Source organism: Thermobia domestica, chromosome 9, assembly GCF_964235325.1.
Source record: "Thermobia domestica chromosome 9, izTheDome1.hap1.1, whole genome shotgun sequence".
In the NCBI taxonomy this organism is placed as follows: domain Eukaryota; kingdom Metazoa; phylum Arthropoda; class Insecta; order Zygentoma; family Lepismatidae; genus Thermobia; species Thermobia domestica.
Window position 1 is genome coordinate 137601616 of NC_137462.1, and position 19685 is coordinate 137621300.

The window sequence follows — 19685 nt, forward strand, 5'->3', positions numbered from 1 at the left end:
GCTCAAAATTGATTCAGTGTTATTAATATGAGATAGGTAATGCAATGAGATTTATTTATTTATTTATTTTTACTTTCCACCTTTATAGAACCGAGGTCATAAAAGATGAAACCTATTGTTTAAGTTGGATGTCATTCACTATCTTTTTTTTGTTGTTGTTGCTGTACTAGCAAGGTACAAAGTCGACATCAATCTCTACCTAGTTACGAAGTAATGTAACTTCCTCTTCTTGATATGCTTCCGATCTACCTACGTGGTAGTACCCTCCCCTTCTTCACATATTTCTACCGACCTACCTAATTGATAGTGGCCTTCCCTTCCTCACATGCTTCCGACCTACTTACGTGGAAGTGAACTTAAAGAGAATTCCTTGCGAATGTTCGTTAAGGGTGCAAAAAAATCCAGTATGGACAGCCAAACGGTTATTTAAACTCCCGCGTCACTGAGGGGTTAAACCTGCTATCACACACACACCGGCAACAACTATTATAGCCTTAAAACTATTGAGAAAGTGTTATGGTATGTGATGATGTGACGAAGAAATACGCGGAGTCGAGTACCTACGTCATCTTTGAGTTTTAGTCCATTGACATATGAGGGAATTAGTTTACTGATTTGTTTAAAATAATTTGACTTTACTGATTTCTTCGTAAAAATCCAATTAAATGTTTCCTGCTTTGTCACAATGAATTTGTATTGTATTAAATTGCTAAGATTATATAAATTACTTAACATTAAATTTGATTATATGATTTGATTAAATTTGATTTTATGTAATTAAATACTATATAACAAAATTTAATTTCTATCGACTAAATATATATATATATATATATATATATATATATATATATATATATATATATGAATATATGCACCATTGTTGTTTTAATACATAGTTTACTTTTACTGATTTCTTCCTTATATCTATTTACGATATATATATATATATATATATATATATATATATAGGTAAATAGATAGATATAACGAAGAAATCAGTAAAACTAAACTATGTATTAAAACAACAATGGTGCATGTATTCATCTTTGTTAATTTATTTATTAAATATTTTTTCAAATACACAAAATTACTAAGTGGAAAAATGAAATGAAATGAAATCTTAGTTTTACGTCCCACGGTTATGCCGGTTAGGCTAAAGGAGACGGTGTTGATGAGAGATGAATGAAATGGTGGAATGAAGAAAGTGGGACGAAACGGGAGAACCCCGAGAAAACCCACACACACGGTCCACCACAAAGTTCACTTAGCGGGAGCAGGGTTTGAACCCGGGACCTCAAGCACCAGAGGTGAACGCTCTACCACTGAGCCACCGCGGCCCCAAATTACTAAGTAGATGGATCAGATCAAAAACTACCGGATAATAATTGGCACGCTTGCTATAGCAATGCTGCCTAAACTAAGCACATAATATGTCCATTGTAGGTGGAAAATTTTCCTTTATTAAATAAAACTAGCAATTGTAATTATCCCGAGTCCCTACTATAAGCCGATTAATTTATTAAAAAGAACTGAGATTAAGATCCATATTTATTTACATTCACATCATAATGACTTATTCCTGATGCTGCATTGAAAGTTAACACAAAAATATTTTGCATGATAGCATACAAATCAAAGTTATTAAATCTTAGACAAGCTTCATTATGAAAGTTGATTAAGCAAATGCAATGTCAAGGAACATCATCTTCCTCTTTTATAGAAATATTTTTTAAAACAAAATTGGCAAATAATTTATTGTTGTTGACATACTTACAGGCTTACTACTCTTAATAAAAATGTGAATAGTAACTAATATTTGAAAATTATTACAACCGTGTATAATCCATAAGGTAAATGACCACAGAGTTTTCTTTGAAATGGGAAATGACAAATGAGTGACACATGCGTAGTCGCGAATACACACATACACTTTGATGTACTCATGTACACTCATGTCCAAAATTATTGTCGCATGTCTATAAATATGTTACTGTAAGAATATAATTTGATAATGAATTCGCCCGGCATTTTTATAATATTAGTATGTGTATAATCGGCAAATACATGTATGTGGCAAATTTCATGTCAAAAGAGCAGCAAATAAGAACAATAAAATGAAAATAAAACTTTCTTGTCCATTTAAGAACATTTTGCTTTACTCATTCTAATTTTCGTATTTATAATTCTTTTCCTATAAAATTTACCACAAATATACATTTCCCGATTATACATATAGTATCAGTATTAAAAGTACCGGTATCTTGCAAAATCATTATCAAATTATATTTTTACAAGAAGGCAGTTATAGATATGCGACAATCATTTTGGACATGAGTGTACGTTATACATATAAAAAACGATTATTTACGCATGTTATGTGTACTGTATATTAAATAATGTATGTAGTAGCATGTAGTAATGAAATCTAATGGCTTGACATGTGTTTCAAAGAACCGAATCTTCTTTAAAAAGCTAGGGGTGGACAATTGCACTCTCTTGCCCTACTCTGAGGGCTGCCATGAATAATAAGATGATTTTGCTGGACAAAAACTTCATACCTGGCTATGAAAGAAAACAAGGTTGTGTATCTATTGTGCACAGTGATACTCTAAATATTGTCGTAACAACGCCTACCAATGCATATCGATATAATATTGCGAATGTTTTAATTTTTTGTATATCGTATTTGTTAACATAAGGGAAATTAAATAATTTATTTGAAATAAAATAATCTGTTTACAAGTATATGATGTTCGAAATGAAACCTGTTTTCACGCTTTGAAAATTCTTTCAACTACTTATAATGTTAGTTAAGGTTACCAGACGTACCCGGAAAAAAGATCATTGAGACAGTCTGTACATTTATAAATATGTCCCCAAACATACTTTAAACTATTATCTTAGTAATAAATGTGAACTTCTCATCATTTCAACCGGAGCTGAAAAGTGTTCCGAAATCATTGAAAGTAACCTGGTGACCTAAACCTTAATTTATGTTTAGTTAGCAACATGCAAGTAGGCCGGAAACATAACTGTTGGCACAAAAGATCAATAGAAAGTTGCTAGTTCCTTCATGCCTTAAACTTCTCTTGAAGTAATAAGTCAAATGGATACACAGTTGGAAATGTACTTTCTCTCTTATCTAAGAAGCATAAAAATAAAGATTTTTACGAGCTAAGAAAGTTTCCGCCAGGAATGTACTTGAAACGAAACAAGAAGGAAGTTTTGTAACGATATTCGAGACGAGACAGAGCTATTTTAGATACTTGTCGAGACGAGACATTGACTTCATAAACATACCGTATTTTCGAGACGAGACAGTCTGAACTTTTATCGCATGCTCGTTTCTAGTTTCCGTAGCCAAAAGTACACGTCAACTCGTCCAGATGCGTACCAAACAAAGTTGAAAAGAAGGTGATTTTAATCTAGTCGATGACTTCTTGAAATGAACACCTGATCATTCCTATGTTGTTTTGCGTTAATGTCAACCTAATACATTACAATACTAAGGCTCATACCATCCATCAGATATCCTTCACACTCTCTATTAACCCCTAGTGACTTATTTTGTTCCTTCTTCTGTATGAATATCTGTCTGGTACTCAGTTTCATAGTGTCGAAAAATGATAACAGCTACAGAAAGATGATTGGTCACCAAGCATATGATTTTTTAAAAGCCTTCTGTAGTCAGGCAGCTCTGTACATTAATTTAGCGATGTTGAAAAATACATAATAAGTGTATTGATATCCCAATATGCAAGAATCACCTAGTTTCTTCCTACGACCGAACATTTAAACTTCTTTTCAGATCCACCCACGTAGTGTATGAAAATATTTAATATGTAAAAATGCTTTAAAAATGTATGGGAAATTTACACTATATGTGGGGCTATTAATAATTTTAGGAAAAAACTTTGTGATATCGCATGATGTGAATGTAAAAATACTACAATCGTAAAGATTTGAGAGCTTGAGTGAGGTAGCTATTCCGACAATCGAACTTAAGGTAATAATGGCTTACTATGTGTTTCGACATGCCCCTAGTCAGAAATTAAGATACAATATTGCAATCTTCAATAATCTAATACTCCACATATTATATAACTGAATAAGTACACGATAGGATCTATGCGAGCTTTTATTTCTCCAAAGATGAACACATATATTTCTTACGCCTGTGCTATGACGCTATTTAAACCTTTCTTTAAATCAAATTTCTACGTTATCCTAATCCTGGTTATAGTGTTAAACAAAAGAATTTAAAAGACATAATATTTCGAACATGATTTTATTAAATTTAAAAGGACATTCAAACGTAAACATTAAATGAAGCTGACACTGAGGGCCATAAAAGAGAGGAATCTGTGGGTATTCAAGGAAAGAACTTCAGAGCTTCTTACTTAACATACTTTAAGTAATATCTGTAAACACTTGTTAATAGTAATTAGACCACAACATATAAAAGTACACATATAAATATTTTAATACATATACAGAGATTGTATTTGTAAGTTACTTTGACGAACCTCTAACTTAATTACTTATGCGTTACAAAAATCAATTCCTGGTTTAAGGAAAGCGCTTCTGGAATTATTTTAAAATTTATTGTTAAAACAATAGTACTTTTTAATCATATTTAGATGGAGGTGTAAGTAAAAAATTTAGCGGTCATATTTGACGCTAAATTTAAGCTCAAGAATTTATGTTTATAAATTCAGTACTACATAAACATTGATTCCCTAAAGATATAAATGAATCATTTCTGTTATCGCGCATGTAAAAACTGATAATTATTTTTCAAAATATGTTTTTGTTCTGTACTATACTGCACTATAGGCTTCCTAAAAATATAGTTTAGAATTGTACGATATCGCTTCTATAATTATCCTACAATTACATTGTTACTGACTATATTTACTTGCGTGTACATTTATCTCAAGGAAAATTATTTAGTGTGATGAATTATTAGTGCCTTTTACTCAACGTATAATCTTTTCCGCATTCACTTATTAGGGCAAGTAAAGCCTTTGCAGGAAATGTAAATATAATTAGATTTAATCACAAAGTATCTGTGGTATTAACACAACGATGGTTCATAAAGCTCGTATCTTTGCTTGGTTGAAAGTATTGTAAATGTCTGAGAAATCTTTATCACACCACACAACGATTTTATAAATATAGAATTTTTGCTATGTAGTCTAATAGTCATCCTCTCACAAGAAGAATTCCTAGAGTTGAACTCATGAAGAACTTACATTTGAACTATCATATTTGTTAATCCACATTTATGTACGAAATTGGCAAAGTAAATTCATGAAGAAATACGGCACCTAGAAATAATGCCACACTTGTACAGTATAGGAAATTGAAAACAAAAAAGTTATATGAAAGTTGAATTTTGCACCATGAAATAGTAGAGTTATTGTTATAGATTGTATACAAACATAGGTTACTGCAAATTGTTATCAAGATATTTTTAAATGAAAATCATATAAACAGAGCAAAAAGAGAAAGGATAATGCTGTTTATTTTGTTCTAATTTAATGTATCGTTTTACCACCATGCATATATTAGTCAGTATACAATACGTGAACTGGACTATACGAGGTCACTCTGGAAATAGAACAGCAGCGTGGACCATACAGGTAAGAGAGAGCAAAGTTCGAGTGCTAAGATATTTCATGAAAATTAATTCACTTATTTGAGTGACGAAAGTTAAAATTTTGTTGTAGGAAGGATACGAAATTTTCGTTTAACTTACCATATTCTGACAAAATTCTCTTTGAAAGTTATCCTTTTCAGAATGTAAACAAATGAAATGAAACCTTTAAGTTTAACGTCTCGCAGTTATGCCGGTTAGGCTAAAGGAGACGGTGTGATAATGAGAGATGAGTGAAATGGTGGAATGAAGAAAGTGGAAGGAACCGGGAGAACCCCGAGAGAATGTTAACAAGTTTTACGTGAAAAACATTTTAGTGCAAAAATATTCAATGCTGAGTTACGAAATGGAAAGTCATCCCTCGTGACAGAGGATCTTGTAAACCTTTGTGGCAGCTCATTTGAGATAACTCACGATAACTCGGCTCAACAGCCAGTTCTCACAGATTTCCCTATCTCTGTTGCACGAAATTGTCACAATACACCTGGCATTGAAGAAATTGTGTGGCAGGTGGGTACCAAAGCAACTGTCCCTCATTCCATTCCCATGCGTCTAACTTTTACGACTTCGGGCGGAATATAGAGTTGAACTCACAGACATGATAAAAATCTGTGAATTCCAGTGGTTCTTTTCTTTTTTCAAAAAGAAGTGTTATCTATACCGTACGTGTGTCAGTAAATGTTTCAAGGTCACTGTCCTTTTCGTGTGCAGTACCCCACGAAAACTTGCTCTCCGGACGCGCCTCGTAAATAATATATATATATATATATATATATATATATATATATATATATATATATATATATATATATATATATATATATATATATATATATATATATATATATATATATATCCTTATTTTTCGACTTCGGAGCAGACCAAAGTAACTCATAAGATATATGAGCTTAATTGAATAATATTACAATGGTGTCAAAGGAAACTTCAAGTTTTGAATACATTTACATTACACATTTACGAGGAATACATTGAATACATTTACGAGGAAACCGTAACTTGTAAGTTTGTAAAAAAAAAAAAAAAAAAGCATATATTATTAAAGTAACAACTAATAAACGATTAGAGATAAGTTGGAAAGGTGATTGTGGTGAAAGGCTATCTCAAAACTATAGGTCAAGTAATTCCCCTTTTCTATTGAAAATTTTAGCCCTGAATTTAAGATGGAGGATTTCAAAAAAATGAAATCTTTGAGTTTAACGTCCCACGATTGTGCCCTTTAGGTTAAGAGAGACGATGATTAAAGCAAGTAAATGATTATGGAAGAATTAATGGAATGAGAATGTAGGAGGAAACGGGAGTACTCCGAGAAAATCCACGGACACGATGTTGTCCACCACAAGCTTACTTGGTGGGGTATCAAACCAGGGACTCCACACACCAGAGATAAGTGATCTACCACTGATCTACTGTGCCTCCGTAAAGGATTTCACGATGGCTGCTTTGATGGTACTATACAGTCGCTTTGATGGTACTATACAGTAAAAAATAAGATCCTTCCAAGATATGGTGTCACTGTTACTTTAGTCTGATATGGAACCATTTGATGGGGCGAGACTCAAAAAAACTCGGAAGTCGAAAAGTAAGGACCACTCATACATATACATCTCTCTCTCTCTCTCTCTCTCTCTCTACATATATATATATATATATATATATATATATATATATATATATATATATATATATATATATATATATACTATATATATATACATATATATATATATATACATATATATATATACATATATATATATATATACATATATATATATACATATATATATATATACATATATATATATATATATACATATATATATATACATATATATATATACATATGTATATATATATATATATATATATATATATACATATGTATATATATATATATATATATATGTATATATATATATATATATATATATATATATATATATATATATATATATATATATATATATATATATATATATATATATATATATATAAAGAGAGAGAGAGAAATTATCTCCATAACCAATACAAATCTGACTTTTGAAATCTTTCTATACCTTTTCTTCATGCCAAAAGCTACGAACTTTATGAACACTTCTGTATCTCTACACTGATTTTGTGTATTTTGGTAGAACGTTTATATCATGTCTTGTAAGGACTTTTCTACTCTTATATCAAATGAAGATATTTAATGTGAGCAGTGAATGATTATTGAAGCACATATTCAGTATTGCGAATACTTCCGCGCTTGTCAACTCATGTCTTAGTTTAGTAATTTTTAGGTATTGTATTTTTAACTGTCACTGAAACTATAACGTAAGTCAGGTTTTTTTATTGGTAAAAATTGAATTTGGTGAAATAATTTGTGTAGAGGAGGGGAAGGAGGGTTATATGTAATATGTGAACATTATCTTAATATTTTCTTGTAACGAATTTTATAATGTAATATTATAGAAAGACAGTTTTCAACATAACCAAAATTTTAAGTTATGTTGTTGTTATGGATTAAGGTATTAAGGTTATTGGTTTCCTTTATGTATTAGCATGTACCTTATAGATTGTACATGAAAAAATTATGAATTCAGTAATAATAATGAATTCAGCAACGTATAACGGAGAAAATTCGAACAATGAGGAAAACTGTATTTGAAAATTACATATACTTTGTTACAGCTTTTCGTTTGAAAATAATCTATTGGAGCGCACGTTTATTTTAAAAGGTTTTCTAATCCTGGAAGAAACACCAGAAATATAAGTTACGAATAATCTTTATGCCAATGAATCTGTATTTATTAAATAATAGGGATAATGCAATTCTAATACTTTCAGTATAACCTCGAAATGAAATATTGAAGTAAACAAAGAAATAATTAAACTTTGATGTGATAAGAGTATTGCTTTCGATCCCATGACAATATTTCCTCCATGAATTGTTCATTGAATTCTACGTCATAATAAAATTTATATTACGAAACCAAAGAATTAATATCATATGCTATATTTAGCATATTCAAAAATAATTTTGAAAATTTTTCGTTGAAACATGATAATTTTCAGACATCTTTTACACCGAGAGTAGCATAAATAAAAATTCACATGCAGCTAATCTGGAGAAAAGTATTGCGAATCATATCCTTTAGTCAATTACAATATTGTATAGTGTAACTGTGGATTGGAAATACATAAAGTGTTGGATGTAGAGCACGCACAGAAAGCGATATGTATTGCATTAACACAATTCTTGAATGTTATCTTCATAATTTTCAAGTTATGCGCTCAAATAGATTATTACAAAGGAAATTAATTAAATTTAGATTACTGTAAATGAAACTTAGCTAACTTTATATTAGTATAAATGAAAACTAGGAAAATTTAGAAAGTTTGCAACAAAAAATAACTGAATATTGTCAAATTTATGCGAAAGTAACTATTTTAATACTCAGTGAACAATATCTACATTTAGTTTTTTTAAGAATAAAAATTACTAAATTTATGTAAATATCAATGAAATATACTAAGATAACTATCATATAAACATAATAAAATCCCTTGCAACAAATTGATTATGTTTCCATCGTGATTTTCTCCGTTATGAAAAATATTGTAAATTTTAAAACATAATAATGTAATGACTGTTGAAAAATAAAATTGAATTAGTTTCGTAAAGTGGCCAAATGCTAATCCACCTACCTAGGCGTTTCTATATCTGGAACTTGAAGGAAGTTACTACTCTTCGGCTTCTGTGGGCTCGGAAGCGAGGGTACAGCTCGGGCTAGAAGTTCAGCAACGGGAACCTGAGGGGAACCGAATCCCGCAGATATGCCGTACAGCATTTCCTGGAAGACCCTGTTTTTGGAAGAAGAAAAAAAAACATTTTTTTTAAGTAAGCATTTTAGTAATATTTATAGTACATTTACATATGTATTTATATCTTGGCATAACAAAAGAGGAATAAATTAATAAATGAAGCATTTCTAATCCTCACAAGGCATATTAAAGACTGAGACGTAAAATAAGTCATCTTTGACCCCACATTCAATATGGTGGGGATGATTCAAATAGAAAAATCTTTCTAATGCAACATTTTAAATATACAGTACATCTAGCTAGTAAGAGGTTTCAGTTTTAATTTATTATTTTTCGTTTGTAGGAGACCTTATGAATCCTCTATTATGCTTCGTGGCTAACCTGGTTGCCACCCTTGTTTCACATCAATTGGTATATTAATACAATCTAGGGCCAAAATAAGAACTATTTTCTCTTACACGATCTTGATCCGACATTTCCTTCCCGAGCTATGGTTGTTCATTTTATTGTCCTTCCCAACGTTTGGCGCGCTATAACGCCGAAATGACGCTTTTAAATATCCACATTAAATATCCGCTTTTAAAAATCCTAATCAGGATATAGCATGAGAAAAATTAGTACAACGAATTGTTCGTTTCACACATGTGTTCTATGCAACGGATCCTTCAGTTTTGATGTGAGTTGAAATTGCAAGGTGATAAGTCTTGTAAATATGAAAGAAAGATAGCCTATATATATATATATATATATATATATATATACATAGAGGATTGTCAAGTTAATGGAAACACTTGAAAAAAGTGCAACCTACTATAATAGATTAATACGATGTTGGATAACCTTCGCCCTCAAAACTCTAATACGATATCAGGTCATGATTGGTAGCAAGTGAGATACACCACCATTCTGCTGCAGTGTTCCACTCACTTCCATGATAGAGGATGAAGGGATAAATCAACATGAGATTCGTGTCTCTAAAACGGATCACAGGTATTCAATTACGTTCACGTTCGGGTATTGGGTGGTCCCGTGAAGGTGTTCAACCCTATATTCCTCAAATCACACCGCAACAGCTTCAGTTGTGTGAATGGGACTATTATTATCCTGTAAGATGACGTAATTACCCACAACAACACCTCAACCATAGGATAAGCATGGTACCCTAAAATGGCAACGTAATCACCAGCAGTGACGTGACCGGTAAGCGTCAGTACAGGATGCACTGCAAACCAGGATATTGTGGCCAACAGCATCACAGAGCCGTCTCCATGTTTCCCAGTTGACCGGAAACATTGTCGATCATACGTTTCTTTAGGCGTCCCTCATACATAAACATGACCCGTGCAATGACTTATACGACTATATTACACGTTTCCAGTCATCAGTGGTCCTTGTTGCATATTCGCAGCACCATTTGGGTTCAGCTGAAACGTTATGGTCCTATCCGTGCAACCCGATACTCGCATGTAAACCAGTCACCATGTAATGTAACTCGCAGAAGACTATGATTGTCGATACAGGTTGTAGTATGTGCTGCTTGAGTCACTTGCACCACAGTCGCACGATTTTGAATGACAACCTGTTTTAATGCTCGGCAGGATCTGTCGCCGAGTTTCCTTCTTACCCCTGTTTCCCTTCGCCGATGTGATTTTGTTGTGAGTATTCTAGGCTGTCATAACCTTGGATCATGTCGTTCACGACTATGGGCGTTTCTGGCATGTAAAAATTGAGGGAAACGAGTAGAACAAAGAATTCTTATAGATTTACATAAAAATCATGAGGTAAATGGAAAACTACTTGAATTAAGAGCTACCAAGATAGTTTCTACCTCTACTAGTATAATTGAATCGATGAGTGAAAGAACAATACTAGTCCAAATCACATTTCATGAATATTTCTGGAATAGTACACTTTCCGGGGTGAGGTATATATCCAATGATTGCACACGTATAACATATATATCAATCAACTGTCTTGACGAAAGAAGTTATCGGTACCTGAATTGGTAAATTCTGGTACACGGTATTTAATACAGTTTCCAAGGGTGTTTCCAGCCATTACACACATGGAACATAAATACCAATCAACGCGTTTTGACGACAAAAAAGCAAGTAGTACCGAAATTGTTTACTTCCGGTCAACAACTTCTATACATGGTGTGTAATACAGTTTCCGGGAATGGAGTACTTCCAGCGATTACACAAAGCAACATAAATATTAATTAAGGCGTCTTGATGAAACAAAGCAATTGGTACCGGAATTGGTTACTTTTGGTACACGGTACACTGAACCATAAAAGTATCTCCCCCATAAGTGCTCTAATTCTATTCCTTGGGGTCCAGGTAATTTGTAGTTGTGAGAACTCCTGGACAGATGCAACCCAACGTACACATAACTTTTCTCTGCACTGACAGCAGTTGGTAGCACTGATTCAGGTTTTTATCCAAGTGAAATTGTGAGTAGATGACACACGAAACATTTCTCCATTCTGAGATGAATCCTTGGTTCAGAGCGTGTTGTCCGATGAACATCATATTTTAATCTCAATATTGCTGTATATGTAATTTATTATTTCATTATATACTGTATATTCAAAGAAATAAAAACACTGATCACACATGAATCAGAAAATTCTTTAAAGTAAACGAAAATATTAAATCTAGAACAACTGCTGGAAATAAGTTTGTAAATGACTGTCTCCATTGAGAGACCTTCTCCAATTCTCCTTAATCCAACATCTTTTTCTTTCTAGAGAAGAGAAGATCTTGCTTGTCACACAGAGTATGCATTGAAATTGAAATTGAAACAGAAATACTTGAAAAAGTTTCAGCCTAGCCGGGATTTGAATCCGGATCTACCAAATAGAAGTTCAATGCGCTAACCACTCACCTACCGCGCCACTTCATCTTCAACCCATACTAATATCTAGTTAAAATCGTTTCATTGAAAAATATAAACAAGATACTAATGCTTGTGTGTCTTAATGACTTACTCGAGATTTCCTTGTTTAACTCAAAAACAAGTTATATAGATGTTCCTCAATGAGGAAAATATCACGAAACGTTCTTCAAGTTGAGGGTACGTCATCAGTTTCAGGGATGGTCCCGATTTATATTACATTTCCTTTTTACCATAACTTCTAATTTCCAAATAAGAAAAAACGACATAAATTATTTTCACATTTTTGAATTGTATCAACACGTGTAGAAATATACAGTTCTATGTCTATGTTCCATAACTACTGATTTATTTTCTTATATTCATATGAAGAATTTGTGGCATATTGACCTCATGGCACTAGCCGAGTGATCTCGGGCGTTCGGCTTCTGATCGTAAGGCGCAATCCACTAGGGGTTCGAAATCCTCTGAAGAGCAAGTTCGGAATTTTAACTGTCCTCAGTATTTCTGTGTTCGTGTCCCTGTAGTGTTTGGAATACGTCGAAAGGACATGAGGTGCTAGTGGCGAACAATACTCCGGTTAGGGAGGTTTGTTTAAAAAAATGTGAAAGCAGGAAACTCCCATTGCAGCTACCTGGGTTCAAATCCCGTCTTGGCAATTATTAATTTTTCTGTATGGAAAGGCAATGTTTATGTAATTGGTACTGTAATTATGTTATTCCTTTATTATTATTATTATTATTATTATTATTATTATTATTATTATTATTATTATTATTATTATTATTATTATAACAAGGAAAGAAAAAGTAACATATTCGAAGGTATTCACAGGAACATAAAAGATATACAGTATATCAGATATTTCTTAGGTTTACACATGCTCGCAATAATATCGATAATTCAACAAGGAAATAATTAAACCATGATAATTTAATTGAAATTCATCGTAATTTTGCCCATGACAAACGCTTTACCATTTTATATCGTAATGGTCAGATCCACCGTCATTGTAACAGCGGTGCTTGAGCGATTGAACGTAGAAATTCAAACTCTGATTAGTTAGAATTTCACAACCTGGTTTTATTACTCTTTAGTCAGAAGAGAAGAGGCCGTGAATCATGTGTTAGAGTTGATGTCGATGTTTTTTGGTGTGTCAGTGGTTCATGGTGGGTGGTGGGTCGGAGTGGGTCTGGTTGGTGTGGGTCATGGTGGGTCTTGGGTCAGAGTGGGTCACGATGGGTGGTGGATCAGTAGGTCTTGTGTCAAGTTTTCATTGACTCACGCCATCTCTGGTCAAATCTGTAAAACAAACCAAACAAAGAGCAATATTAATGCACAAAACGCTCAACATCTTAGCTATTCATGATATAATTAAACGAATGAAAGAGACGGTTTTAGAGCTTTAAACCTTGTAAACTGGTTCCTGTTTTTCCCGTCTGAATGGAAAGAGTACATTACGTCACACACCGCATTAGACAAGGAGAGGTGGAGGAGGTGGTGAGTTGGGTTGAATACCGGAAGTAACTAGTCGATGAGAAGTGTATTGCGGAATGCATAAGCACACGGCGCAAGAGCTTGTTCCTAAGTTGGACTTAAACTTCTTGTAACATTTTTTATGCTTCGAACTGTACCATCAGTGTTAAATAAACAGATTTGTTGTCGCGGGCAGACGCCAGGTTCTCCTTCAGCCCTCGACTAATCAGGGAATACCTTCAATTGTCATCCGAGATAAAGGATGACGACGGGGATTAAATCCCATAGTTGTGTTCGAGAGCTCGAGGAGATAGGGTAGTCTTACGCGCTGCACCTTGATTTATTGTGTTGTAAGAAGTCTGTATTTTTTTTATATCTGGGATAGATACTTCTTTATAGGTCATAAATCGTACAAATTTAGATTACGTAACTTCAAGTTTACGTGAATCAATAAAGTTGAAGTAATACAATCCAAATTCTACTTTCTTGCTATTCTGCATTCTAGGGCCCGACTATAATCGGCAATGGTCCAACCTACGCAGAAGTGAAAAATGTGGGCTGTCTTATTAATATTAATAAGCAGTATTGAAAAAAATGTGGGCTGTTTTATTCTTATTAATATCACGTATTTAAACTATCTTTACTTTTTGAATATTACTTGCATTTTAACAATGGGGACTGAAGGCCCGAAAGGTTGTGGTGCCGGGGCAAAAGCAGCAGAAACAGAACGCATCTCATATGTACAAAACAGGCTAATTTAAGTATTCAATAATAAATAGTATAAGCTTCAAACAACGTTATACATCGTTTGTCCAGCGCAATGTTTCAGCTCTACTCTTTACTGCCAATTTTAGTTCTGACAACTCACTTTGGTTTTTTCCTTATTTATTTTTTTGTTTTGGTCCTTCAATTGTGTTGTACATTTTGTTTCTATCTCATTTATTCTTTTGTTTTCATTTCGTTTCCCTTTGAAAGCAAACATGAAGACTTCACACAGTCTGTGTAAACAGAGGGAATAGACAAAGACGATCCGCCACTGAACTGAGAAACAAACACCCTTTTCCACTAAGACAAGACAAAAAAAAAGCTAAGGAGATCTGTTACCTTTTGCGTGAAAGGTCATCCAACTGAATTTCTGTTCCTATCAAGGCACAGAAAAGGAAAGAACCGAAGGAGAAATCAAAAAAGACAGAAAAAACAACGCAAGGAAAGGAAACACATATCTATCCACCATCTCAACTGGGCGTGTGTAGTTACGCTTTACAGAATAATCGGTTATCACACGAAAAGGAAGCAAAGCAACGAAAAAGAAATTAAAAAGAAGAACAAGAAACAAAGAAATAGGAAGTATTTAGTCAAATTTATCTCTGAAAAGAGGTTGTTGATAGATTACAGCGCTTGAGTTCTTGAATCCATCTCACTTCTTAACAAAGATTTACATCTTCTTAATGACAGCATATGATCTACTATTTTCTTTCCAAAAAACATCCTTATCATACATCTTTCCGTCTTTCTATTACAATAGTAGACACACAAAAAGAAGAAAGAAAAAAGACAAAGTTTACAAATATAGACGGTGTTGCTTGTAATGGCTTGTGAAAAAGATTAGTGTTATAGTACTTTTAAATAACGTGATATATTACAGTTAGAAAAAAACTCCTTAAAGGAAAAGATGTTCGCGTGAATATGACTTTTCATGACTGTTAAATAAATCTTGGGCGTATTCTACACTCATCGATAAATGTGGAACGCACGCTAAATTCATTGCATTATCTCGCCATCGCAACTGTTATGAATTGCTTAACGCTGACGCAAATTATAAATGAATTACATCAAATGTTCGAGTTGAATTCTATGCATGTCATCTTTATGGTCTATTTTGAGCAAAACAATGATGTAAAATAAAAAAAAAGACAGAAACAAAAATTACATAAATAAAATGTAAAATATATACGTGTAAAACTTTAAAATATTTATATTAAAAAGGATATTACTAAAAAGCACTTAAAAGCAGAAAATAATGATATAGTCGTTGAGCCAGGAGGCTTTATGGTTTCATCTCTGAGGACTTGGTGTACCATACATTTTCTGATTCAACACAATTCCAGAATTACTTTTATCGATGATACTGTCAGTTACAGGGTAGCTATTGGCCGCCATATTGGAAAATGACCGCTAATATTGCAATTTTTGAGACCATTTGTTAACAAGGGAGTTGCATGATTACATCTCTGTGGACTTGGTGTACTATACATTTTTTGATGCTACACAATACCAGAATGGATTTTATCCATGATACTGTCAGTTACTGAGTAGCTAATGACCGCCATATTGGAAAATGACCGCTAATATTACACTTATTTTACTTTTTCCTTGTTGATAGTTACTCAAATTAACGGAATAAAATTAACAAAAGTTATTGATCTTAAAATGTTCTGAAAATAATATTGAAAAAAACATAAATAAAGACACACAGGGAACAAAAGGTACAACGAAATTCAGCAAAAGACTTGCAGCAATTGAAAGATACTATTTAAACTCTGATATGAGACCAGCATTTCTTCACATGGTTCGTGAAAGAACAAGCTGCAATCTGTGCTACATCCAGATCTTTCTTTGCCTAGGATCCAAAAAGATGAACGTGATGTTTCAGCGTTACAAAACCTGATGACCAATGAATGGATAAATCCGTTTGAAGAAATAGATATGATCAGTTTATCTACTGGAGCTGTGCCAACTCCAGAAATTGTCAAAGACATGGTCACAGCACATGAAGTAGGCCAAAAAGCTTATGAAAAATTCAAGAAAGATAATCTGTCTGAAGTCTCAAAACCAGAAGAATTTTTCAAGCCTCTCAAGAAACAGAAGCTGAAGACGTTCTCTGATTTGAAGAAGAAAGAGAGTGTGAAGATGAATAACACAGAGTTCGTTTTCAAGGCGGAAAGAAATCTGTTTGCTCAAATGGCAATCATTGCTAGCCGAAGAGAGTTGGACATGAGAAATGTTTTCTCGTACCCTCTGGGACCTCTTCCATGGTCTTTGGCTATTCCTGATGGTTCGATTCGAAAGACTGCTAAGTCCAAACTGATGGAAATCCTGACCAAAGACTTTGCAACTGATGGCCAAATTCCTAGTGACGCTGTTAACATCTTTGATGGAATGTGCCTTGTTCAAAAGCTGCCACAGGGACTACAAACATTTGGCGAAGTAGCTGACAAGCTCTTTTCGAGAATATTACAAGAATCCGTATCTTCTCAGACAATTCACGTTGTCTTTGATACGTACAGACAAGTGTCTATAAAAAGTAGCGAACGAAAACATCGAGCTGTCGGTGATTCTACAAAAGTGAAACATATAACTGCTGCCCATTCAGTCCGAAAATGGAAGCAGTTTTTATCTGATGACGAGAACAAAAAAGAACTCATACGTTTCATTTGTAAAGAGTGGCAGGGCGAGCAGTATCTCAATCAGCTGAATACACGAGTTATGTATGTTACTTGTGAAGAAAAGCGCCACAAAATTACAAGCAAACTGGCACAAGAAGCTCCTGAGTTGACATGTTTCCAAGAAGAGGCGGATACCCGACTTCTTCTTCACGTACAACATGCTATTCTTTCGGGATTTAGAAAGTTAATTATTAACTCCGTTGACACAGATGTTGCTGTTATTACACTATTTGCTATAGAGGAACAGTTCAAAAAGTACAAGGGATCAATATTTCTAAAATGTGGATCTAGTGACAAAGTAAAGTACTACAACATGAGTGAGATGAATGCTTTTCTAGGTCAAGAAGTGTGTAAAGCATTGCCCGGATTTCATTCATGTCTGGGTGCGATGCTGTAAGTAGAAATCTGCAGGCAAGGGGAAATCTGCAGCCTACAAGATAATGACTCAAAATTCTAGACTCAGAACCGCTTTAAGTATTCTTGGAACTCAAGCTGAAATACCAGAGGAAACAAAGAAGCAGCTTGAGTTCTTTGTTTGCCAGCTCTACTCTAGACAGCAAAAGTTCACTGACATCAATGAATTGCGTTAGAGCATATGTTCTGCTAAAAAGGGCATATTTTCTGTTGAACCTCATAGCCTTCCTCCATGTCGGAACACGCTCTATCAACATATAAGAAGAGCAAACTACCAAGCCCTCGTTTGGAAGAAATGTCTACAAGCTGATCCAGGGCTTCCATCCCCAGTGGACCATGGCTGGATTTCTACAACGGACAGTGAGGGAAGATCTTGTCTGGGAGTACAATGGATGGACTGTTCTCCTGCCCCTGAAGTTGTTTTGGAGCTGATGTCATGTTCTTGCCCAAAAAAATGTGCCATGCCTTCATGTGTGTGCCTTTCCAACAGCCTCAGATGTACAGACATGTGCAAAATACAGACCTGTTCCAACTATGAAAAAGTCACTGATTTCGATGCTGGACTGTCATCCGATGACGACAGCAGTGAAGATGAAGACTAACATGAATAATTTTTGAAGGAACTTGTTAGTACAAATATTAAATACTTCAGAAATATGTATCTCGGTAAAATATTTCCAGGGAAAATAATAAATGTTACAATTTAAAACAAGGCCGTTTTTCCTTTGATCGCAAATATCTCCTAATCGATTGGTTCTAATAAAAATATTACTGAACATAATATGTTCAAAATTTTATCCTCTTCAATTTCATTCCTCTTCATTTTCTCGATAAGAGGAACCGTTTATGAGATAAATGCGCAAAACCTTGTGTAAATGTAGAGACATGGCAGCCATTTTTCAATATGGCGGCTTTAAGCTACCACAAATTTCAGGGTATCATCATTTGATGAACACCTTGGATCACTGTGAGTACAAAAACGTACATATCATCAAGTCCTTAGAGATGAAACCAAAAACCTATTTTTTGGATTCTGGCTCAACGACTAATAATAAAGCTCTTAAAAGCAGAAAATGATTCACTACTATCTACGTATTATCTATAAAAAATGTGAGGTTTGTGCCAAGTCAAACAAATTAATACGTAATATAGTAATACTAAGTAATTTCGTTGTTAATTGTATGTAGCATTAATTTGTTTGACTTGGCACAGACCTCACATTTCTTTATAGATAATATGTAGATAGTAGTGAATCATTTTCTGCTTTTAAGAGCTTTATTTTCATTATTTTCTGCTTTTTAGCGCTTTTGTTGAAGTTGGTAAATATTGTATTTTTAAGTTGTTATTTTCTGTTTTTCAGTGCGTTTTCAAAATCATTTATTTTTCTTTTCAGTATTTTTAATTTTTCAACTTCTTTGTTACCTCAATAGTTTAGTTAGACACCTAAACTACGGGTAGAACACACTTCCTATAATATGAGTCGGCCTATCAAACATTCGTGACATGATACAGTAATTTTAGAGTATCTTTTGTGAGCTACATAAACTGACATCTCCCACCTGCACTAAATTTGCTGTACATGTCTATATGCTTTTCTAAATCCGTCTACGCGTTATGGAATTGTAAGTGAACACACATAGTGTTAACTCAATCATCTATTGAGGAGTTTTATTGTTTAACTCCAAAGACTCTCACCGGATCCTGATTAAATTTATATGGAATCTTCGAGAAAATATGCTCTTTCAAAGAATAATTAATTAGAATCGATACACCTATGTTGAGGTTATGCGTGAAACAATGAGGTCGGTTGATTACGATATTAACACTGTCAACTGTTGAACAGTTTCATAGTCTAGCTTTGAAGACTATTGTCAGATCCTAACGAAATTTGTATGAAATTACCGTAAAAGCATACTCTTTTAAACAATAAGTAATAGAACAAAATTGGTGCAACTATGTTG

General features: G+C 33.5%; 1 protein-coding gene across 1 annotated transcript in view; it reads right to left on the bottom strand.

The window, feature by feature from the left end:
• Positions 1-19685, bottom strand: part of rsh (Rap GTPase activating protein radish) — a 1018586-nt gene that overhangs the window by 75290 nt on the left and 923611 nt on the right. The window contains exon 10 of the mRNA XM_081726479.1: positions 9374-9529. Coding sequence (XP_081582605.1) covers positions 9374-9529 — 156 coding nt within the window. The remainder of the gene's footprint in view (positions 1-9373; positions 9530-19685) is intronic.